This window comes from Epinephelus lanceolatus, chromosome 12, assembly GCF_041903045.1.
Source record: "Epinephelus lanceolatus isolate andai-2023 chromosome 12, ASM4190304v1, whole genome shotgun sequence".
In the NCBI taxonomy this organism is placed as follows: Eukaryota; Metazoa; Chordata; class Actinopteri; order Perciformes; family Serranidae; genus Epinephelus; species Epinephelus lanceolatus.
Window position 1 is genome coordinate 9340910 of NC_135745.1, and position 24772 is coordinate 9365681.

The following is a 24772-nucleotide window of genomic DNA, read 5'->3' on the forward strand; positions in this document are numbered from 1 at the left end:
GACCACGGACAACTAGCTAGTTAGCGGCCGCTGGAAACAAAACCGGATTCTACTGAAGTTCTGATGTTACCCAGTTAAACCTTGGCCGTATTTAGTTACTTGGCTGTTTACTGATTTCATCTAGAGGTCGAAACTTTCGTGGTGAAGATGGGAGTACCGAAGTTTTACCGATGGATTTCAGAGCGCTATCCTTGTCTCAGTGAAGTTGTCAAGGAACATCAGGTAGGAAACCATTGATGAATATCGTTAGCTTCTCAAGCCACTGTTACTGATAGCCGCTGCGTTAGCTTAGCTATCTGTTGGCTATCAGCGAGCTAAGTATAGCGGGCCTGGAACTTTTATCCCCCGTAGCTTCACAATGTTTCACCCGGTAACAGGACATATCTCTTGTCAGTCCCTTTTGACTCCATCGTTTAATTAAAGTCAACATAGACGCAACGTTATTTATAAAATTCCAACACAAATTCGCTTGCTATTTTGCTACCTTCTACGTGTGCACATTAAATGTAAACGTGAATATAACTTAGTAAATGCGTTACCATCGGATAGTTTAGGTTTTTGTTGGGCAAGAACATTCCTCACAACAGTCAGCTAGCATTCCCTCACAGTCATCTGGCTGTTCAACTTCACACTAAGAAGAAGCTGCCGCTAGTTACTGTTGCCATCTAGTTTACAGTCTCCCTGCTTTGCAATGTTTGTGAAGTTGTTGAAAATGCATTCATTATGTGGTCAGCCTGTAGTTGATACAACAGGGGACAATGTGAGTTAACCCTACATGACTTAGTTATTTAAGCTCAGTTATTTGGGCTGCCTGAATTGACTTTAGTGACCTAGTTCCCTGTGTAGTAAGACGGATAGTGTTTCACTGCTTGAGCAGCAGTTTCATCAGCTGGACGTTGCTCGGTGTCACACTCATTGCGTAAGCCAGCTTTGATAAGTTTGATAAGACAATAATAAGGACATTTTATATCGGAGGACAGGGGATATGCAAAGTAAGCTGTATACCCTGTTCTTATAGTATAGGTCAGCCCAGTTTTAAAAACATAAAGGACATTTTGCCCCTGTGTTATTAAACCTACATGTCACCTTGATGTGTCACCGGAGAGAGTATTTTGGTGTCTGTGTCAGGCTGAAGGAGCTCATTAAAATGCTTCTGGTGACTGCCAAAGATGAGTTGGCCCTTTCACTTTTGGCTTACAAAATGTGTCATGTGAAGGATACCCCCTTGCGGACACACCAGCATATGTTAAGACAAAACAAAACAAGGAGAGATGTATTCCACGCAGTCAAGGAATATCAATCGATTTTACAAATTTGTCACTTTACAGGAATCCACTTTAACAATTTTATTTTTTTTTATGTTTCTTTCTCTTTTCAGATTCCAGAATTTGACAATCTCTACCTGGACATGAATGGGATTATCCACCAGTGTTCCCACCCGAACGACGAGGATGTCCACTTTCGCATTTCCGAGGAAAAGATTTTTGCTGACATCTTCCATTACCTGGAGGTGCTCTTCAGGATCATCAAGCCACGCAAGGTCTTCTTCATGGCGGTGGATGGCGTGGCACCGAGGGCAAAGATGAACCAGCAGAGAGGACGGAGATTCAGGTAGAGATGGATACAGCATTAAAGAAACACAAAGCAATTCTTTCTGACTGTTTGTGTACAGGGTGACACCCAGAATGGATCAACTGGGGTCATCTGACCTTGCTCCATGACCTTGTTACAGACCTGAATTTAATGTTGGTATGTCTGTCTGGCTTTGTTATGAAAGGGTGAACACAAGTTCCTGTTATAACCATAGGGTTACCAAAATGTTATTGTTATTATTAAATGATTATGGAATGATTTTTACCCAATAGTAAAATATATAAACTTGTCGCCCTGTCACCACTTAACACTTCTCTATTTCAATGTCAAAGACAATTGAACATGATTGTTAAATTTAGGTTGTTGCAGGAGCTTTTCTTGAGGTAACCAAATAAAGAGATGGAATTTTATAAAGATTTCTGCACCATGACCTTAAATCACAAGTGTAAATAATGGCACATTCTCTTTTGGTAATCTGATCAAGATGACAACTCTGTTTGCAAATGTATTTATACAATGTCTGGTATAATTCTGTGGTTGAGCAGTGATGGTGGTGGTGCTGCCTTATAAGGCAGAATGAGCCTCAGACTAGAACTAAAACGCAACATTTGCTTTGGTAAAAACTGAAACCAGACAACAGGCAAGATAACAGCCTGAGGCTGTGAGTCTGACCTGCTCTCTTTTATATATGCGCGTCTGTGTGTGTATGTGCGTCTGTGTGTGTGGGTGGCTATGTGTCTAGGTCCGCCAAAGAAGCAGAGGAAAAGATAAAAAAAGCTCTGGATAAAGGAGAGGTGCTTCCCACAGAGGCTCGTTTCGACTCCAACTGTATCACTCCTGGTAGGAATGCTCGTGAGCTCTAAACAAAATGAACAGCACTCATTAGGATTTAGAGAAGCAGCTATAGCATGACAGGTATAAAGGTACCTGTTCATGTCGGGGTAGGGAAATCATTTCTTTCTAACTTTCTTCTTTTTTCTTGTATGGTTTTTAGCAAAAATGTGTTTGGGAAGTGGAATTCAGGCATTGTGGGTTTAGTTTATTCTGTTGAACTATGGGGCAACTGCATTTTTCTCCTGTATTGCAATGTATTATTGTCAGTAAAATTATGTTGTTTTTAGCATGGACATATTTTATACAATCCTAACATATTAGATGTAAGTGTGCCTGTTCTCAGAAAGTTGGTAGCAACTCCTTTAATCACACATCCTTCTTCCAGGCACTGACTTCATGGCAAGACTCCAGGAGCAGCTCAAGTATTTTGTCCACAACAAGCTCTCCACTGACAAGCTATGGCAGAATGTCAACGTCTACCTGTCTGGTCATGAGGTGTGTTAACAGAATGGCCACTGCAGTTTCAATAGCAGCATTTTGCCACCAGTGTTTGTGCTACTGTTTAGTCACTGTGATTCTGTTACAGCTTCAGTATCACCTGTACCAAGTCTGTGTTTCTCTTCTTTACAGACCCCAGGAGAGGGAGAACATAAGATCATGGAGTTCATTCGCTCTGAGAACGCCAAGCCCGGTCACAACCCCAACACTCGACACTGCCTATATGGCCTGGATGCTGACTTGGTAGGGTTTGTGTGGACTTAGATGAGGGTGTTCATTATTGATTAAACCCTCTGTGGATGCTCACACATGTCTTGCTCTCTGTGTTGTAGATCATGTTGGGTTTGACCAGCCATGAGCCAAATTTCTCCCTGCTCAGAGAAGAGGTCCGCTTTGGAGGAAAGAAAAACCAGAAAAGGTTCTTTTCCTTGTCATTTTTTTGTATAGTTTTATTTCATATCTTTTCTGTCATTTTTTGTTCTACCAGTTTGATTTCTTTCTCTGAAACCTAGTGTGATCTTATCTTCTAGGATAACGGCTCCAGAGGAGACAACTTTTCACTTGCTTCACTTATCTCTGATGAGGGAGTACATAGACTATGAGTTCTCAGCGCTCAGGGTGAGAGAGAGTCTCACACACACACACACACACACACACACACACTTACACTATTAGTATAATTATAAAACTATACATGATTTTCATGTCACGGAAGGTTTTACTTGAAGATTTTTTGTCTTTAAAGGGACGGTTCACCCAAAGTGAACAAAGAGGCGTCTGCCCTCTCTTCAGTATTATAGAACTAGATGGCACTCAGCTTATGGTGCTCGAAGCACTAAAAAAATACATTCAAAAAACTCAACAGCAATATCTCTTTCCAGACATCATGACCCAGTTACTCAAGATAATCCACAGACCTTGTTATAAGCAGTGTCGTGTAGGAAATGTTTTCTTTCTAATGAACTACACCCACCAGCTGAATGACTGTGCAGAAGGATTAGTGCATCTATTCACGGATAAGAGGCTCCTGCTCGTGACTGCTCATAAACACTAATTGCAGCTGAGCTGTAACGTTAGCCAGCTCAGTGGTGCTAGGTGAGCTAGCAGTGGATGCACGCATTCTTCTGCGCATTCTTGATCCAGTTGGTGGGTGTAGTTCGGTAGAAAGAAAGTCGTTTCTGACATGATTTCTAGAAAGAGACATTGCTGTATTTTTTTGACTTTTTGAGCACCACGAGCTGAGTGCCATCTAGTTCCATTATATAGTAGAGAAGGCAGACATCTCTACAGACAGTAGCCCCAACACTCGGCAACTCACCAAAACAATCTAGATTCATAAATAGCACTGCAGGTTAGAGGAAAAATATCTATTTTTGATTTTGGGGTTAAGGGTCCCCTTAATATATGCCACTTTGCCGTATGGCATTTGCTCTGTATTCTGAATATGTCTGTGGGTTTTTTTACAGAGTCATCTCGGTTCTGCTTATGACTTGGAGCGAATAATAGACGACTGGATTCTAATGGGGTTTCTAGTGGGAAACGATTTCATCCCTCACCTCCCTCATCTTCACATCAGTCATGATGCTCTGCCGCTGCTGTACAAGACCTACATCAGTGCTCTGCCCAGCATGGGGGGTGAGAGACACACACGCACACATGCACAAATAAATATTGTACCATCACACTCACTTTAAATGAGATTTCAAATGTTGCGTGCAAATACCAAGCAAGAGTGATTAGTCTGTTTAAGGTATTGTTTGTGCCGGTCAGATAGTTTGTACATGTCAGCTGTGTGTCCTGCCTCTATGATGTACAGTACAGGCCAAAAGTTTGGACACACCTTCTCATTCAATGCGTTTTCTTTATTTTCATGACTATTTACATTGTAGATTCTCACTGAAGGCATCAAAACTATGAATGAACACATGTGGAGTTATGTACTTAACAAAAAAAAGGTGAAATAACTGAAAACATGTTTTATATTCTAGTTTCTTCAAAATAGCCACCCTTTGCTCTGATTACTGCTTTGCACACTCTTGGCATTCTCTCCATGAGCTTCAAGAGGTAGTCACCTGAAATGGTTTTCCAACAGTCTTGAAGGAGTTCCCAGAGGTCTTTAGCACTTGTTGGCCCCTTTGCCTTCACTCTGCGGTCCAGCTCACCCCAAACCATCTCGATTGGGTTCAGGTCCGGTGACTGTGAAGGCCAGGTCATCTGCCACAGCACTCCATCACTCTCCTTCTTGGTCAAATAGCCCTTACACAGCCTGGAGGTGTGTTTGGGGTCATTGTCCTGTTGAAAAATAAATGATCGTACAACTAAATGCAAACCGGATGGGATGGCATGTCGCTGCAGGATGCTGTGGTAGCCATGCTGGTTCAGTGTGCCTTCAATTTTGAATAAATCCCCAACAGTGTCACCAGCAAAACACCCCCACACCATCACACCTCCTCCTCCATGCTTCACAGTGGGAACCAGGCATGTGGAATCCATCCGTTCACCTTTTCTGCGTCTCACAAAGACACGGCGGTTGGAACCAAAGATCTCAAATTTGGACTCATCAGACCAAAGCACAGATTTCCACCGGTCTAATGTCCATTCCTTGTGTTTCTTGGCCCAAACAAATCTCTTCTGCTTGTTGCCTCTCCTTAGCAGTGGTTTCCTAGCAGCTATTTGACCATGAAGGCCTGATTCGCGCAGTCTCCTCTTAACAGTTGTTCTAGAGATGGGTCTGCTGCTAGAACTCTGTGTGGCATTCATCTGGTCTCTGATCTGAGCTGCTGTTAACTTGCCATTTCTGAGGCTGGTGACTCGGATGAACTTATCCTCAGAAGCAGAGGTGACTCTTGGTCCTTTCCTGGGTCGGTCCTCATGTGTGCCAGTTTCGTTGTAGCGCTTGATGGTTTTTGCGACTCCACTTGGGGACACATTTAAAGTTTTTGCAATTTTCCGGACTGACTGACCTTCATTTCTTAAAGTAATGATGGCCACTCGTTTTCTTTAGTTAGCTGATTGGTTCTTGCCATAATATGAATTTTAACAGTTGTCCAATAGGGCTGTCGGCTGTGTATTAACCTGACTTCTGCACAACACAACTGATGGTCCCAACCCCACTGATAAAGCAAGAAATTCCACTAATTAACCCTGATAAGGCACACCTGTGAAGTGGAAACCATTTCAGGTGACTACCTCTTGAAGCTCATGGAGAGAATGCCAAGAGTGTGCAAAGCAGTAATCAGAGCAAAGGGTGGCTATTTTGAAGAAACTAGAATATAAAACATGTTTTCAGTTATTTCACCTTTTTTTGTTAAGTACATAACTCCACATGTGTTCATTCATAGTTTTGATGCCTTCAGTGAGAATCTACAATGTAAATAGTCATGAAAATAAAGAAAACGCATTGAATGAGAAGGTGTGTCCAAACTTTTGGCCTGTACTGTATATCACACACATAAAAACAACAAACTGAATCCTGTTTCCTGACTCAGGTTATCTGAATGAGAACGGCCATCTAAACCTCAGAAACTTTGAGAAATACTTGGAGAAGCTTGCTGAGGTGAGACAATATCACACCACTGTCTATATGATACATACAAGATCAATACAGTTTACACTTATTCATATCATACCCCTATTCTGTATATAATGTGTACTATTAGCACAGCTTGTATTCAGACTTTCTGCACTACTTTTTATTCTTACCTGCACTGCTTACTGTGTTCTACTCATTGGAATAGAATCTCATTCTATTTCTATGATTCTGCTGTATATATCTGAGAGCAGTGGTTCCCAACAGGTCCATCCACATGGCCCACATCTCTCCTTAGTTATTAGTTCAAGGTCCACACAATTTAATATACTCAGTGTCATGCTTATTTATGTCATGCGCCATAAATAATGGTTAAAATATGTGACACTGTTCCTTCCTTTCCGACATTCCTCCAGTTTGACCGGGAACATTTCAGCGAGGTGTTTGTGGACTTGAAGTGGTTTGAGAGTAAAGTTGGTAACAAGTATCTGAACGAGGCGGCGGGATTGGCAGCAGAAAAGGAAGCCGCCAGCAAAGACACCAACGAGAATGAGGTCTGTTCTTCTGTCAGAATATTTATACACACCCAGGGATGCAGTGACAGAAATTAAGCCCAATATTCATTCAATTTTATTTACAGTTTCAGTCATGTATCCCTGTAAATAATAACTTCTGTAATTTTGTTATATGGGTGTGTGTGTAGGATTCTACCCTCTCAGAAAGAGTGATTGGAGAAGGAAAAGGAGCAGTAGGAGACGATGAGGAAGAGGACGACGATATGTTTGAAACTGAGTTCAGACAGTACAAGCGCACCTACTATATGACCAAGATGGGCGTGGATGTGGTGTCTGAGTGAGTGTACACACACACACACACACATACATTGCGAAGAAATAAAAACACTTACAACAGGAGGCAAAGCTCCCCCATATGAAAACATTCTATTTAGGGCTCACAGATTATGGAAATGTGTCTGTAAGCATTATGTACCACTTTAAAGTCAGATGACCCTAAAATATGTTTTTATTCTCATTTGCAGTGACTTTCTAGCCAAGCAGGCCAAGTGTTACGTGGAAGGTATCCAGTGGATTCTCCACTACTATTACCACGGGGTTCAGTCCTGGAGCTGGTGAGAACAACTTCTTCATATGTCACTTATCCTCTGCTCTTCCTTTCCTCTCGTTCCAGCAGTCTCAGGCAGTCAGATGATTTATTAAATCCTCTTGTAAAGTGAGGGAGTATCAGATAATAGTTATACTTTCATATATTTCTGCACAGCAAGCCCAGCTTTAGTGAAAGTTACAGTCTTTCAGAACAACCATGTAAGGCTGCAGCAATTTATCGGCCAGACAGTGGTATTGGTCATTATTCGGCGTGTTGTCTGACATCAGCCATAGAGTGGCCCAGGGATGATGTTTTCCTGCAGGCTGAAGCAGAAGTTAGCATTGCACTGGCTCCCTCCTCAGCGTATGGGATTTTTCTATTAGATTTTGGATTACTGCACAAAATAAGCTCAAAATCTGCTCATGTTTTGTTTAGTAACATAATCTTCATAAATGAACACACACCACTGATTATGGAAGCCCGGAGAGTAGAACCACCGTAGACCATCCCTAGAACTGTGCCTTTGAGCCCGAAACAGTCATTGAAGCATATAGTGAAATAATTAAAAAAACATTCATTTTAAGTTGAGGACATTAATATGAGCATTTTCCCCCTTTATTGCCTTCCCAGTATCTGCTATCTTGAGTTTGTTCTTTTCTTAGATCAGCCTTTAAATAATGTGTGTATGTCACTCTAGGTACTACCCCTACCACTACGCCCCCTTCCTGTCTGACATCAAGAACATAGCAGGGTTAAAGTTGACCTTTGACCTTGGGAAACCCTTCATGCCCTTCCAGCAGCTGTTGGCAGTCCTGCCTGCTGCCAGCATGGAGCTGCTGCCTCAGAGTTACAGGGTAACGCACTCCCACACACACACATATGTACAGTATATGCACTTACTAGGTCCAGTTATCACAGATAAGTCTTCATGTGGAACATATTTATTTTAAAAGCAGCAAATTTTAGGGGGTATGCAAGATCCAAACATGAAAATGATAATATATATTTTTTGACATTTCAGCACCTGATGACCAGTGAAAGCTCGCCCATCATCACATACTACCCTGTCGACTTTAAAACAGACCTCAATGGCAAGCAGCAGGAATGGGAGGCTGTGGTTCTCATTCCCTTCATAGATGAGGTATATACACGCACACAAGAAAAATCATGCCACAGTTAGGTTAAAAAAGGCAGTCTCATTGACAGTTTAACTATATGTGTGTGTGTGTGTTGTGTGTTTATGCAACAGAGGTGCTTACTAGCAGCTATGGAGCCCTGCAATCAGAAGCTGACTAAAGAAGAGAAGGCCAGGAATCGTCACACAGAGTGTGCAGTCTATGCATATGACCCTGAAGCAGACTTTACATACAGCTCCACCCTGCCTCAGCTGTTCCCCGACATCATCCACTGCCATGTCAGGTAGGTACACACACATCCCCACCAGCCCTGACACTGATTTAACATGAACTTAAATAGTCTTTGTCAAATGATCTTTAATATACCCACCCAGTAGGATACACAAGATCACGAGGAGAAAGTAATATTTTATATATTGACCATCCATTTTTGCTTGTGAGGTCCGCTGCTTCTTGGCATTGTAAACAATAAATAAAATTCGGTACAAACATTCGAGGTTATACTGCTGTGATCGGACGGTTTCACAGTACCACATCCATGAGTGACCGGGAGGACAACAAAAGAAAATGGCCTAAAATCATATGAGGCCATTTTTAATGACTTTATAGCGTCTCTTGCTTCAGCTGAGAAATGTGCTCGAGCAGCAAGTTCACTACATTCTGCAAGCTCTCCTAGCTTTTAGTCTAATAGATACACAAAATAAACTCACAAAATGTCAAGAAAGGAAATACTGTACACCTGTTTTCCTCACTGAACACCAAATAAACAACTGTACACCTTCTGAATTCAAGTCTCTCTTTGAACAAAGTAAGACTAGCTTAATTGCTTTAATTCATAGTAAAAACATTCAAACTCAACAGAAACAAGCTCACCATAATGGTCTCAGTCTTTCTACTGTTCCAACAGTCACCAACTCTAGTTTTGGAAATAAATCCTGAATCTAACAAGTTAGACGTGAAAATATGCTAACTGTACAAGACGTTTTCCCCTGCTCTCTCCCTGTGCCTCTCAGCTGCTCACTGAGCAGTGGCTCTCACTCATTCTTTGGTGGCAGCTTATTAAAGGTCCAGTGTATAAGATTTAGGTGCATCTATTTGCAGAAATGGTATATAATCTTATGTTTTTATTATTGTATAATTACTTGCCTTGTTGTTTCTACAGTAGCCTTGAATGGACAAATCAAACACTGGCTCTAGATAAGGCCATTTGTGCCATTCATGCATGCAATCTGCAACCTCACTGCTAGATGCCACTAAATCCTACACACTGGACCTTTCAGTTCAGTCAAAAATAAGATGGCAAACATTCCCCCCAAAAAGGAACCAACAACAGCAAAACAGAGATGTACTTAGCCAGTCGCCAATATGTTGGTCCAAATGTCTAGTCCTGAGGGTTTGTAAACTATTTTAATTGTCCCCCACTTTTGTTTTAAACCATGATTTTGCACCTTCTTGTTGTACTGCACTGTTACATGCACAGTCCTGCTGTGAGGAGCTGCTGGCTGTGTGCCAGCGAGTTGACATACAAAAGCACGTGTCGACAGTATTTTCATACTGCACTCTCACAGCCAGAGAGGGTAGACAAAGGTCAGCACCACAGAGATGCAATTTCTTAATAGTTGTCACTGCAGGCCACAGTGCTTACAGAGCAGCTCCTCACAGCACCAAAAACATCAACCCAAATTTTCAAATAGGTGTTTTTTGGATAAACTATTCACATATTGGGAAAGTAGATGCTTACTTCCTTGCATGAAAAAAAATAAACTCAATAACATTTGTTTAAGCCTAATATTTGGCAAGTAGAGGATTACAAAGCAGAGTTTCTTCTGCTCTAAAGCCAAAGTAAAATTGCAGATGTTGGCTGTTGTCATGTTGATTTCACTGCACATGTTCGCTATAAGTTTGCTGTATTGTGTTTGTTTGTTTGTTTGTTTGTTTCAGGAAAGCAGACATCCCTATGGATGCCTGGCATGTACCACTGGACCACGTCAGCAGGCGCGTCGACCGCTCAGCTCTGTACTTCTGTGGCTTTCCCACACTGCAACACATCAAACACAAGGTTTGTGCTTTCACATACAGACATGATGTTGATGTTAAAAACTCTAAACCACAGCACAGGGTCTGATGAAGTTCATTAGTAATAGCTCATGTTTATTTATCATGTGGACTTCTTGCTGGTAGAATACTTAAAAACTTTTTCTTTGTCTCTTTCACCCCTCTGTCTTTTCTGCTTCTCTCTCCTGTTTATGGGCTCACTCATTTTTTAGTTCTTCAAGAAGAAGAGTGGGGTGGTCGTGTTCCAGCAGAGCAGCAGAGGGGAGAACATGATGCTGGAGATCCTCCCCAGCCCAGACGGAGAAGCGGTGAGCTTTCGTGTGATTTTCACTGATCTTACTTTAAAAGAAAAAAATGCCAAAAAGCAGACTTGATGAAAGAGTTTCTACTTTTTCTAAATGAGATGTCTAAAAATGTCAAATTAACAGAATAAAAGGCTTTTTGTTTAGTGATTAATAATGGCATGAAGTTGTTACATCATTATTGCTGCAGTGCTAATTCTTACTCAGCGTCTCCATCTGACACTGCAGTAATGCAAGGCTAGATGGGGCTCTTGAAAAGTCACAGGATCCCTATAAAAGATTACTTTTACTAGTTCTTATATCGACCTACTCACATTTAGGTTATTGTGTATTGTCTTGGTCATAAGCAACATCTACAAAAACCAAGCCTCTTATTATGATATACAATCGACAAATTAAAGTTTTAGCCTTTATTTTAAGGGAAAATTTTGTGTTTTTCAACCTGTTGCCCTTTTTCCATGTTTCAAGTGACTAATTGGAACAACTATTTTTGAAATTGGTCCAGTATTGAGCAAGACAAAATAGGCTGCAATGTAATCCCTGCAGACAATTGAGCACTGTCAATGTAAATCCACAAAAGCGCTTATTTTTGCCACTGACAGGCTCCACCAGCATTATCCTATCCCGACAGAGATAAGTCTGTCTGTTTAAGAGTAAAATCCTTTTTATTCATCCAGAAACCACCGCGAAATTGCTATCGCCAAACCAACCAGACTCCATTTAAATAAACAGTAATTTTAGTGTGCATAGAGCCAGCATATTTTCACATCCAACTCGGTGAGTTAAGGGTTTATTTCAACCAATACAGAGATGGCGATTGTTGGAACAGTGGAGACACAAGTCGAATTTGATTGAAGTGTGTTTTAAGGTGATAAAATGTTTATTTAAATTGAGTCTGGTGGGTTTGGCGATAAGCAACTTCCAGACTGTTTCTGGTTAAACAAAAAGGATCTTGCTCTTTAATAAAAAGGTCTATCTCTGTAGGAATCATTTCATTAATGTTGTCAGACACCTATAATAAAAATAATGTGAGCTTGTCGTTGGCAAAACAAGCACTTTAAGTGGACAAAAGATTACAGTGTTACATTGCAAACTGTTTAGCCACTGTGAGCTGCAGCACTCACACTAAATACTGGACCAGTTTCTAAAATTGTTGTATCTGTTCATAAAAGACACAAAACACTGGAAAATTGGTCCAGGTTCAAAAATACTAAAGTTACCCTTTAAGAAGATAAATATGATACATTTTGAGTATTTCATCAATTTATTAATCTCAAACTCATCTATAAATGCCTCTAATATAATCAGGCACACAGGGACCTTGTGGTTCCACTCAGAGTTGCAGGCTCAGGAACCGGATGGTGCCCTTACGTAAATCTTCATTTGGACAAACTGCTTTTTCTGTTGGGAGGAGGAACATGTGGAATTCTTTACCTGCAGAACTTAAACTGGATCCTGACTGATATTGTTTTAAACTCAAACAGGAACAGGGTTAGAAGAGAGATCAGTCATGTAGTCATGAATAATCTGGTGCTTCTCATTTCATGGTGCCTCAGTGTGTGTCTGTATTTTCTTGTTGAGTCATGAGGTTTTCTTCTTCATGTATGTATGTATTGTTCAGCTTGTGTTTTGTCTATTGTGTATTTGTTGTTGAGTTTTATGTATTTTAAAGGTCCATCTAGAGGCAGGCATTACAAAGTAGCTTAGGCTATAAATGCTGTGGTGTGTGGCACTGGTTTATGCTACGCACTTTCACCCTATACAGAAAAACATTGAAATTAAATAAAAGATAAACACATGGACAGGACTTGGGCTCCTCAGCAACACAATTTAGATTCTGAGAAGTTATTTAAACACCTGTAAATAATGTGAAGTACTTTTCACTAGTTGTTGAAATTTGAATCTGAGGAAACTTCTGCAGAATTTTACAACTGCTTTGAATTTTTCAATTTCTGTTCCACACCATGTATATCCAATTTATTGTCTCCCTCTCGTTTTTTTCCCTGTGCTTCTTAAGATATGTGATGATGCTGCTGCTAAAGTACTGGGGAAATCAGTGTTCGTCAACTGGCCACATCTAGAGGAAGCTCGCATCATCGCTGTGTCAGATGGAGACGTAAGGTAGGAATTCGTACCAGGCCAGTTTGCTGAACGTGTCTTGTTTTTGATTTTAACAATTTTCTCAATCTGGATCAGTTCTATCCATGTATTGTTTATCAGTGTACGAACTTATTACCCCATCTTTCATAAGAATCTTGTTAATATTATAGAAAGCATTTCATCAGTCAATAACTTGCATGGAAGGATTAGATACACCCACATGATAACAGTGGATACTGAAATAGTGATCCTTTTCAACACCACCACTGGGGGGCGCCAAATTCTACACAAAGTGGCTTTAAAATATGAGCTGCTGAAACTTCGCCTGCAGTCACCAAATGTAGCATGCATGTCTTTTTGCCACAGAGTTTGTCTTTGTATCATTGAGTCAGCTATGACAAGAAAAATCTTTCCTGCTGTTTTTCAGGTTTTCTTTAGATGAACCACCCGGTGTCCAGAGAGTGTATGACCGGCCCTCCACTCCTCCTCCCACTAAAGTCACCTGCCTATCTGACAAGGAGCAGAAGGACTGGGTGAAGGATGTCCAAGGACTCACAGAACAGTATGGCACAGTTTGAAACATTTTCACAGCAATATTATTAAGAGACCCTTAATACAGCTGTGTTTCCATAAAGTATTTTTTATTGACATTTTAAAGTGTCACATTAGAAAAGCTGCGCCGAAAGTGCAAAATTTGATAAAACTACCTCAGTTGCACAAAAAAGTTTTAATGCTAGGTTGAGGTGGTTTTTGCCTGTGTCGAAAACTAGTTGATGTGCAAAATGGGATATGAAAACACCTTTGCCAAATAAGTTGTGCTGTAGCAAAGTTAGCTCTGGTGACTGAGCACTTGTTTCCACTGTCAGGGTCTTCCCACATATTCCTAATTTGCCTTAGTCTCCAGACAACGTGAAACATGGCCAATACTACCTAACATGAATGGTCGATGTAACCTCTTTATTTTGTGGCTTGCAGCCTCTAGTTCTTCTACTCTGAATACTGGCAGGTTACAGCCATGTGTAAAGTAGTCTGACAGAAATGCTTTGTTGAGCCTAGTTTATCTGCTCCAAGCCATTCAATTTAAATGCCTAATTACCTTTTTATTTTTGTGACATTTATAAAATTTGCTTAAAATTCGTTTTACAATTGAATGGAAACACAGCTGTTGTAAAACTGCTCACTAGAAGGTTTTAAGTTCCTTGGCATTAAACCCAACAACAACATAATTGGTAGGTTGTGTTCAAAATTTTCCTGAGATTCTGATAAAGCGTGACCTCTCCTGTCGTTCTGCCTGTGTTTATGACTCCTTTTTTTAAAGTGATTTTTCTTTCTTGCAGTTTCTTGAAGAGGAAAGGCATCATGGTGAACGAGACATCAGTGGTTTTGTACGGCCAGCTGCTGACTGGAAGGAAATACGTTCCCAAAGCCAATGGAGTGGTGGAACTTGAGAAACAGTGGGCCAAGCAGGTCCTCCCTTTCGCCTACCAGACGGTGGTTAAGGTACATGCACACACATACAAGAAGGGAAGTACACAGATAAAAGTCATTGAAACAAAATTCACTTTTTTTCAACAAGGCTAGGCGGGGCTAACGCTGCAGCTACACCAATTGCCACCATCCATGTATTGTTGTTGTTGTTATTCCATGCAGTTCCTCTTCTTCCTTTCCTTAACAGCAGACTAGAGTGCTTGTAGGCGTATATAATTCACTAACATAAAGTTAACAAAAAACATTTTTTTTACTGAGTATTTAACGACCCAACTCATCTCCATTCAAAAAAACATACACACTCACAGTAACTCTCGAGCCTAGCCAGAAGACATCCAGCCAGCATGAGTATGTGTGAGGCTTGGACATATTTACTGCTTGAATGTCCGTGGACAGCTGCAGACTTGTACTGGTTGCATGAACGCGGCTCCATGTAGTGAGAGTGCAGTGTGTTTGTGTGCTTTTGTGTGTGTAAAGAGAGGGAGAGCTGCTGGTTAGTGTCGCATGCTGATCCAAACTCCTTCCGTTTTCCTCTGGTTATCTTTATGATAAGTTTAAAATGACTGACTCGTAATTCTGGTACCAACTAGCGAGGGTAGCAACATTTAATCCTCTAGTTGACTTATCTGGCACAGCCCCAGCCCTCATAGGTGGTTACCACTGAAGTCGGGACAGGGTTGACCTTTGGAGTTCTGTCAACATGGTTAGCTTCTAGCCGCCAGCTCAGGCACCTCCATGTTGAGAGCCATGTACAGACGACCTGTGAATCATAGATATGCTCTAAATATTGTACAGACCTCCTTTAATATTGGTCAGAAAAAGAACTGTAACATCACTGATACAGATGCACATTCATAACATGAACATCTTGTTAAATGATGATTCTGAAGACTGTTATCCTTCATCCTCTCAGGACATCAAGGCCTTCTACTCGTCTCTGAACTGCTTCAAGAGCTTAGACGAGCTCTTTCCTCCAGCAACCACTGTCTTCATGGTGGGGAACCCTTACTATGGAGCCATGGGCGAGGTACGTTATCACTTTTCTGCTTCAGTCAGAAGAAGCATCACTGTAATAATGATAATAATAATGGACGTTCAAACACAGGAACCTTCAAGCTTTTTTTTTTCTTCTTTTTTTTAAACTTTCTAAAGGGCAAATAAAGCTGGATTTGAATATAAAATAATGATGTTGTATGCACAGTATTGGGCTGTAAACAGACATTTTGATGAAAATCAGTTGTTGGTTTGTCTTCTTGCTACTTAATAAATGAACCACTCTCCTCTTTCACAATTCTGGTTGGACATCAGGAGTGAGAGAAGTTTGGGTCCTTTTTCAAACTCATCCTGAAATAGAGTAATAGTAAAATGAACTTTAATTAATAGTACTGAATAATTACTAAAATATAAATATAAACAAACATGAATATAACCAAAATTCGAAATACAAACAAAAATCAAACAGAATTATCAACAAAATTCCCTGTTGTTTTACATCTGAAAGCTTAAGTAAGAAGCATCAATAAACAAGGAGCTTGGAGGTACTCTCTCCTGTAATGACATGATGGCAACATGATGTTTTTAAAGCTCCTCCAATAATAATGCTTTTAATCTACCAAGATTTCACAAGTGTTCTTTTGGTTATTGTGTATCATTTGTGAAGAGCAACACGCCGGCTTGTTGGCTCATTGAAATGTCTCCCAGTTAATCACCATCTATTTTATTACTTAATTAACAGGTGCAAGACTCCAGTGATGTCATTAAAGAAGGCCGGGTGCGAGTGGTCTTCAACGTACCGCACGAACCACAGCTGGAGCCCTTAATCCAGAATCAGCATGTAAGAAACACACACACACACACACACACTTGTTGTTTCTGGGAAAAAGTCCCATGCTCACCTGTTTGTGCCTGCCCTGTATGCCTGGATGTGTGTGTATTGTAGAAGTACTGCGTGAAGTACTGTCCTGGATACGTCCTGGCATCCCGTCTGGGCATCACCAGCTACCTCGTCTCCCGCTTCTCAGGAAGCATCTTCATTGGCAGAGGCTCTAAGAAGAAGTAAGTGTTCAGTCACCTTTCAGACACTGGTTAAAGCTAAGATGGACAGAGTTTATTCACTTACTATTCTGACATTTACAGCTTGTTTTTTAAACTATGTAAATTGTTAAGAATTTGCCTGTGTAAATCTGCTGTGAATTAAACCTGACACATTGAGATGGCTACCTTCACTCCCCCAGATAGAAACCTTGTATGTTTAAGAGCTGCATTTTTAAAAACCTATTAGTTAATCTGCCTATTTTTGTAATGACTATTCTGCATTTTGCAGTGTGTTAAGGTTTTGTTTGCTCCACCGGTCAGAACTCAGTTTTTCCAGCTGTCTCTTTCTCTGCACCAATATTTTCTTCTTCACTGTTCGCAGTCCCTGTGGGGAGCAAAAGGCTAACGTGGGCCTGAACTTGAAGTTCAACAAGAAAAATGAGGAGGTTCCTGGATACACCAAGAGAACTGAGAAGGAGTGGCTCTACTCTGCTGCTGTGGAGGAACTGCTGGCCGAATACCTGGACAGGTAAAAGAAAAAGAAAAGAAAACGAGTGTGAGATCACTTAATGCTGCCGTTAAGAAAGTTCATCATTCTTTAGTTGTTTTAGTTTAGTAGCAGCACTGATGCCACATTAACGCTGCATGCTGTATCATGGCTCTACTAAACCGGACTTTGTTGGTTTTCCATTAGAAAAGTACATGGTACTTTTTTTGGTACTATTTTGGTCGAGGTTCCAAGCAAGCTGATTTGATACTAGGAGGTGGAGTTAAAACACTGCAGACCACTGATAAGTCAGAGAGAATAGTCATTTGCGTGGGACATTTGGCACAAACCAGCCATTTTTAAATAACCAAGCTACCGTCAATAGTGTCCACAATTTTTTATTCACTTGACTCAATTTTTCAAAAAAATGGCAGCCTGCAGATCTACACTGTACAACTGACAAAGTGCAAATGTTCCTCTGGTTGCTGATAAAGGAATTCAGTGAGTGTCGCATTTAAGATGATGTCATGGCAGTTTCACGCAACGTCGCTATGGTGATCAGCTGAGAATCCTGCCTACGCTGAGGGTATACTATTTGCAGTGGATAATTAAACAGAGAAAGGGACCTTATACCAAAAGTGTTGACTCACGCAGTGGAAATAAGGCATGAAAGTCTGTTTGCACTGAAATCTGATGACTGATGATAACTTTGTACAGTCAAAAATAATGTGTGAAAAAGCTTAGTCACTTATACTGTGAAAAGAGGCACTAGTTCAACATTTTAATATGATGATTTTTTTTAATTCTTGTCTAGATTCTCTGAGGTATTCAACACAGTGTCCAGAAACAGTCACGATGATGTTTTCTATGAAGATGACATCTGGCCTGATGTGGACCAGAATGGGTAAATGCACACACACACACACACACACACACACACACACACACACACACATAGTATTTAATGTCTTGATTTTGGGCACATGATTCAGTCACAATATAGTTGATGAATATATGATAAAATCCTTAATATTTTCGGGGCGTCGGTAGCATAGTGGATAGTGCCGGTGCCCCATGTACAGAGGCGATGCCTCACTGCAGCGGCAGCAGGTTCGATTCCAGCTTGCAACCCTTTGCTGCATGTCATCTCCCCATTCTCCCTCTCTCCCCATTCCACACTGTCCTGTCGATTAAAGGCAGAAAGCCCAAAAAATAATTGAAAAAAAAAAAAAATCCTTAATATTTGCCAGCCATGTCAGATGAAAAATGAAGGAATCACAGCCTAAATAAGCTCAGGGGGATTTCCTCTTGCTCCAATATTATATTATTAAATATATTATAATATATTATATCTTGTAAATATTATTTAATATTTTCAGCACACACAGTTTGAACAAATTCTAAGTTCTGAATGAACTGAAACAGTGTTGTATTTGCTGATGAGCCCTGATACTGATGGTCACCCCACAGGGCGGAGAAGGTTGCTGAAATCACTTCGTGGTTGAAAAGTCACCCAGTAAGCTCCATCGGCAGGACGTCATGTGACCTGCAGGTGCTGGACTCTGCTATTGTGGAGAGGATTGAGGACGCAGTGGAGAAAACCAAGGTGACTCCGACACACTTAATTCAGGCTCAAACTACAGCATACTTCTTCCAGTTACCACTATCAGTAGTTCCCTCTGTGTGAACACACTGTCCGCCAATCCACACAACTCCATCACACACTCTCACCGTCCTTCTTTTAGGTGAAAAAGAGCACCAAGAAAGTCCGTGTGACAGTCAAGCCCCATCTCCTCTTTAGGGTGAGTACATTTTGCATGTATTTGTTATTACTTTAAAAAGCATATGTGTATATTACATTTCCTGGTGGGCATAAGAACGATGGAAATTAGATTAGATCAGTTTTGCATGTTGATACAGTGTGGACACACTCAACTAATGTGAACAAATAAAGTGATAAAGAATATTTCAATATTTCCATCACGGTTCAAAAATTCATTGTAATGGAAAGGCTAGCTTAGGACTGTACAATAGAGAGTTTTTTTTTTACCACCCTCGTGATGTCAACTTGTGTGTGTGTAGCCCTTGGAGCAGCAGCAGGGCGTGGTTCCAGACCCGGATTCAGAGTATCGCCTGTTTGACAGAGTGATCAACATCAGGGAGAGCTTCACCGTCCCACTGGGACTCAGAGGAACCATCATCGGTATCAAAGGAGGTGAGGACACTTTTGTCTCTTTCATCATATTTCTACATACGGTTATGAATTCTACCAAAGTCTCAGCACTTTTTAAAGTTACTATGACAAAAAAGTAATAATATGTTTAAGTAATAACATAATTCTCACAGTTTATATTGTGTATGTGTTTGTGTCTTCAGCGGAGCGAGAAGCAGAGGTTCTCTATGAAGTGCTTTTTGATGAAGAATTTGCCGGAGGTCTCACCATCAGGTAATTGAATGAAGTGAAGCCGCAGTTTGATTATTGCTGCTGCATTAACTCTTTTGTTGAGTCTTTTTTTTCCCAAGTAAATTTCTGACAGAATAGTGAATAATGTGGGAAACCAAACTGTGGTGTCCAATAAAGGTATAAGTAAATGCCTTTCACTCCACACCAGAATGATTTCTGACCCGACATGACTCATTTGTCCTCAGGTGTACGTCCCCTCGTTGTTACCGCCTCCCTCCCTTCGCTCTCATCAACCTTTCCCATGGAGCCAGAGTGGATCACTCCTCTCACAAACTCACCGCCATCGTCAAACCTCAGCCGGCCGCAGCTGCAAACTTCAACTCTCAACGCCAGCTGTCCGGGCTGAACCACTCTCCACGTTCACCCTTTATACCCACACAGGTTATAACCCCACGCAATGAAAAACTGTTTTATATTCCTGATTGTAATTAATAAAACAATTAGAAACGTTGCCTCTCAGGAGGCTCACCAAGCTGTTTTTACCTCCCTTTCACACAAACTCTTTTCGTCTTTTCACCTCTCCACTCTTGTAGCATAACAACAAACAGGGTGTGGTGAAGGCAGCCTCGCAGGGCAACAGGAACTCTCCCTCTAAGGGTCCCATCCAGAAACAACAGGACAAGGTAACCTCAGGGTCATCTCTATGTAAACTCCTCTCACTTCTGTTGGCCCTGTAACCATGTGACCTTACACACATGCATTTTCTAATCCTGTGTCTGTCTCTGTATCTTCAGGAGTACAGTAATGTGTGGCAGTCTCTGCAGAACTCTGGGCCTCCTCTCAAACCTCCTGCTCACTGGCAAAATGTACGTCTGTATGTGAGAGTGTGTGTTTGAGGGATTTTTTGAATATTATATAAGAAAAGATTGATTCACTAGCATAGTGCTGACCCTCTGTGTCACTTGTTATACATGTTTCACCAAATGTGCAACTACCATGGTCAAGGACTCACAGTTTGGTACAACAGAAAAAAAACAAATGCATTTAGTCTTGAAAGTGTCAGACAGACAAAGTCCTTTTGCTGGGGACTGAGGTATAATTGGTGTTCTGTATGTTTAAAACCCAAGAATGTTTCTTGTGTGGCGGCTGCATACGTCCAAGTACACTTGTGTTGACAAATGGAAATACTAATCACAAAGTACTTTTTTGGTATGATTTTAAAATGTTTCTGTGGGATTTTGAATGTATGGAGCCTCTGTATGTTCATGGCAACCCAGCTTTGTGTTGGGGACTATAGAAGACTTTAGTAAGAGAAAATAGCCGGTAACTTTGACATGAAGCAGTTCAAAGTTAGCAGTTCAAGGTAATGTGTTGGTGGAGTGTGGAAGATCCTACACTTGTTTTTGAAACACACTCATGAAGATGTCACTGGGTGTTAGAGCAAAAATTAACAAAACAATCTTGTGTGTTTCCAACTCTAGGAAGGACTTTCCCAACAGGCAAAGAACCAGCACTCGAACAAAGCTGTAAGTACACACACACACACACACACACACACACACACACACACACACACAAGCAGAAGCTGGTGCACTAGAGAGAGATCTATAGATGATTTATGTATATTTGTGCATGTGTATATAGTGAATTTTGTTGGTATGATGCTGGATGCAGATCTTTGCTTTAATGTGTTTAACGTGTGGGCTTGTTATATTTATAGAAAAGCGTGAATGTGTGGAGGGAATAATGTCTGTGTTATTTGCAGGCCCCAGCTGGTGGCATCAGACTGTTGAAGAAAAATGAAGACGCCAACTCCATTTTCCCCCAACAGAACACAGCCAATAAGGTACACACACAAACAGACACACTTTTAATCTCCTCTCCCCAGCCTGGTTCTTTTGAACTGTAAGGGACAGTGCAAAGCTCTCAGTTTTGCAGTGTCACCCAGTGGCTTGCTTTCAACCACAGTAGTCAGAATATTGTTTAGACATTTTTAAATTTGTCCACAATAGGTAAACTAATGTCTGCCCACTACCTGTTTTTCCATCTCTTCCCGTTTCTCTCACCTAGGCTACGACTGAATTTGAGGAACTGATAGCCAGTCTCAAGATCTCCAAAGGCAGCCAACAGACCCCACCCCCTCCTGCTCTTGCTCAAGCACCCACCAGCCAATCAGATGGCCAGTCAGATGGCCCATTGTCTCCGCAGTCCTTCGCCATGGTGAGTAGCTCAGACAGAGTTTGCTCAAGATGACAGTGGTCTTGTAATGCATGAGTAGGGTAGATATTTGGGAGATGTTAAAACCGCTAAAAAGTTGTAACACAACTGCCTGTCATAGAAAAACTGGAGCTGAACAATTTGAGGAAAAATTTCGATTCTGCAGAAGAACCACAACTACAATCACAACTTGTTCACCTACATCACTGCAAAAAGCAGTGATGTAGGTAAGAGCAGTAAATAATAACTAAAAAGATTTTTGGAAGTGTGGTTGTATGAGGTACTTATCCATAGTGTAATATTTTCACCACGTCACCTTGCTGTCACACAGCCCTTTCCAACAGGGAACTGAAGCCACTATATTTTTCTCTCCTCAAAGCCGTAATTTTACCTCGCAGAGCACTGCATCATGTTTTTGTTATGCACAGTTTTTTCAACCAGCAGCAGGCTAGTGTGTGTGATCATAACAGGCTGAAATGACTTTGTTCAAGCCTCTTTAACAATGTACATGGCCACGTGTTCTCTTCCTGCTCCATCATGATTTTAAAACAGTTTGGCCTTTATAGTTTTTAAGCCTTTTAGGCAAGAACATAAACATGAACATGTCACCCTCTCTGTCTCCTCTCTTCCTTCTTAATACTGTTCTCTGTCTCTCAGCTCTTTTCCTGGCCCTTGTTGTGTCTATTTCTCCAGTGTCCACTGCAAGTCTACAAAATGTATCCAGTTTATGGGCAAAACATGTGAGAGACGCATCAAGAAGTGCAGTGTAGCCAATCAGAGGCAGAGTGGGACGGGTCTTGCCAAGAAAAGCCAATAGCGAAGCAGCAAGCAGAGTAAACTGAAGGATTAGTATGTGATGTCATGTGGAAGTGCTTCCCACGTCTACATGCCTTGGTGTTGTGCTGGAGTCAGTCACATTACTTATCTCCAGGTTTAATACCCTTACTTTTATCCAGACCTCTGCTGAAACAAAGCTGCACTTCACAGGTTTTCCTGGGAAAAATAGCTTGTATTTTTTGTGGACATTGCCACAGGACTTGGTCAATTGATCAACTTTGCTACTGAAAAGCTATTTGACTCAGAAAGTAATGAGGTTACCACCATGCTACTGAGAAATGTAGTTAAATTAATTAGGTTGCTACTTGTAGTGATGCTACTGCCCAACACTGAAAATAACACAATACAAAAGAACAGTTAAGTTCAAAGTAAAAACAACAAGTCAGCGTTACAACAATACAATTAAAAACAATAAAATAAAAAGATAAAAGTATGAAAGAGAACATAAATGAATAAAAAGATTTATTATGATATATATATGTATATTATGATAATACAATTATAATGAGGCCTTAGGTTGTAAAAACCTTCAGTTTAAAGAGCTTGAGAACAATAAGGTTCTCTGTCAAGATTTTGAAAACTTGAATTTCCCTAACACCATCGGGAAATCAGTTCCATCGCTTTGCCGCTTAATGATTTACTTGAATTCTTTCTGATCATCATCAGTGTCCACAAAAACTGAACCTGACTCATTTTAGTTCCTTGAAATCCTTAAGAACATGTATGTGTGTTTCTGTGCAGTCTTTTGTTTTATTTGTTGTTTTGTTGTAGAGTGTCCTCGGGTCCCTTAAAAGGCACTAAAAAACTAGCTATTATTATTGTCATTATTATTATTACTAGGACAGGTGAGGATAATTGAACTGTTTGTGTGTTGTTCGTTTTTCTAGAAGGGAACTTTGATGCTGAAGGAGATGCTAAAGATTGACGGCGCTGGAACAGGAAGTCCCTCTTCCCAGGAGGCAGCTAACACAGTTAGTCAGCAGCAGAGCAGGAGAAGATCATCCAAGAAACTAGGTATGTATAAAATTACTACACCACAGGCAAATGTACTGCGACCAGCTTTACAAACCCAGAAAGTGGAGTTTCTGTCTGTATACAGTGTCAGCCATGTTTTTATTTCTCCCTCTCATCCCATTTTCCAGCAGCAAATATGAACACCCCCCACGGTGATGTAGCTGTGATAGCTTCTCCCACTCTGGGGGGATCTCCCAACCTCTCCAACGCTGTGCTGACCAGCAAGGTGTCAGAGCTGGCATGTGTCTGTGCGGGGTTGGGAATGGCACCTCCTGATTTCAGCTTCATAGGCAACAGACAGGTAACACAGTGCAGTGCATGTTTGTCTTTTTAGCAACATAGAATTTAGTTCTGTTTTAGTGCTTTATTTACCTGCACGCTGTAGATATATGCAAGAAACCTCAGCCAATAAGTGTGTCTTTGTCTGTGTGTGGTTGCTCTAACATCCTCTGTCTCCACAGACAGTAGTGTGTCAGGTGAAGCTGTCCAATGGGTTGATGGTTCACGGTCCCCAGTGCCAATCACAAAATGATGCCAAGGAGAAAGCTGCCTTCTTTGCCCTCCAAAGACTGGTACAACACACACACACACACACACACACACAAACATTACTGTTTCTGTGTATAAGAGAGTGTGAGAATGTTTGCTTGCAATGCAATAGTTGCACTATTTGTTCCTTTTTTTTTGTTCTAGTTTTAAAATATTAGCGAGGTTCAACTATTTTGCCGGGTCACCCAGTGTGTTTATGCATCTGCGCTTACATTAGTCGTAGCCGGAGGAATTATATCCTATATTGTCTGATAGTTCTGTTCTTGTAAATGCGATATGTTAAGAACACCTTGAGGGAATTTCTTCAAAATTTTTATTTTTTTTTAAAGATTTTTTTGGGCATTTTTTGCCTTTATAGATAGGACAGTTAAGCATGAAGGAGGAGAGAGAGAGGGGTAATGACATGCAGCAAAGGGCCACACGCTGGAGTTGAACCCAGGCTGCTGCGGCAACAGCCTTGTACATGGGGGCCTTCTCTATGCACTAAGCCACCGACACCCCAATTTCGTCACATTTGGCACCAATGTCCATGTGGACTTAAAGGATAACTTCGGTATTTTTCAACCTGGGCCCTATTTCCCCATGTGTATG

The 24772-nt window shown here is 40.9% G+C and overlaps 1 protein-coding gene across 2 annotated transcripts in view; it reads left to right on the forward strand.

Moving 5' to 3' along the window:
* Positions 1-24772, forward strand: part of xrn1 (5'-3' exoribonuclease 1) — a 30869-nt gene continuing 6097 nt past the window's right edge. Inside the window, exons 1-38 of one of the 2 annotated variants that reach the window (XM_033650826.2) lie at positions 1-222; positions 1379-1611; positions 2336-2433; positions 2813-2922; positions 3058-3168; positions 3258-3343; positions 3456-3543; positions 4392-4560; positions 6414-6481; positions 6871-7008; positions 7158-7306; positions 7494-7583; positions 8256-8412; positions 8580-8699; positions 8808-8977; positions 10636-10753; positions 10962-11057; positions 13069-13172; positions 13579-13713; positions 14489-14651; positions 15553-15666; positions 16375-16473; positions 16579-16694; positions 17056-17202; positions 17975-18064; positions 18631-18766; positions 18906-18962; positions 19243-19375; positions 19537-19606; positions 19810-20005; positions 20158-20247; positions 20359-20430; positions 21046-21090; positions 21330-21410; positions 21635-21784; positions 23506-23632; positions 23761-23933; positions 24094-24204. In XM_033650826.2, coding sequence (XP_033506717.1) covers positions 148-222; positions 1379-1611; positions 2336-2433; positions 2813-2922; positions 3058-3168; positions 3258-3343; positions 3456-3543; positions 4392-4560; positions 6414-6481; positions 6871-7008; positions 7158-7306; positions 7494-7583; positions 8256-8412; positions 8580-8699; positions 8808-8977; positions 10636-10753; positions 10962-11057; positions 13069-13172; positions 13579-13713; positions 14489-14651; positions 15553-15666; positions 16375-16473; positions 16579-16694; positions 17056-17202; positions 17975-18064; positions 18631-18766; positions 18906-18962; positions 19243-19375; positions 19537-19606; positions 19810-20005; positions 20158-20247; positions 20359-20430; positions 21046-21090; positions 21330-21410; positions 21635-21784; positions 23506-23632; positions 23761-23933; positions 24094-24204 — 4485 coding nt within the window. In that variant the 5' untranslated portion in view covers positions 1-147. The remainder of the gene's footprint in view (positions 223-1378; positions 1612-2335; positions 2434-2812; positions 2923-3057; positions 3169-3257; positions 3344-3455; positions 3544-4391; positions 4561-6413; positions 6482-6870; positions 7009-7157; positions 7307-7493; positions 7584-8255; positions 8413-8579; positions 8700-8807; positions 8978-10635; positions 10754-10961; positions 11058-13068; positions 13173-13578; positions 13714-14488; positions 14652-15552; positions 15667-16374; positions 16474-16578; positions 16695-17055; positions 17203-17974; positions 18065-18630; positions 18767-18905; positions 18963-19242; positions 19376-19536; positions 19607-19809; positions 20006-20157; positions 20248-20358; positions 20431-21045; positions 21091-21329; positions 21411-21634; positions 21785-23505; positions 23633-23760; positions 23934-24093; positions 24205-24772) is intronic. The other variant, XM_078172929.1, reaches the window with a different exon arrangement.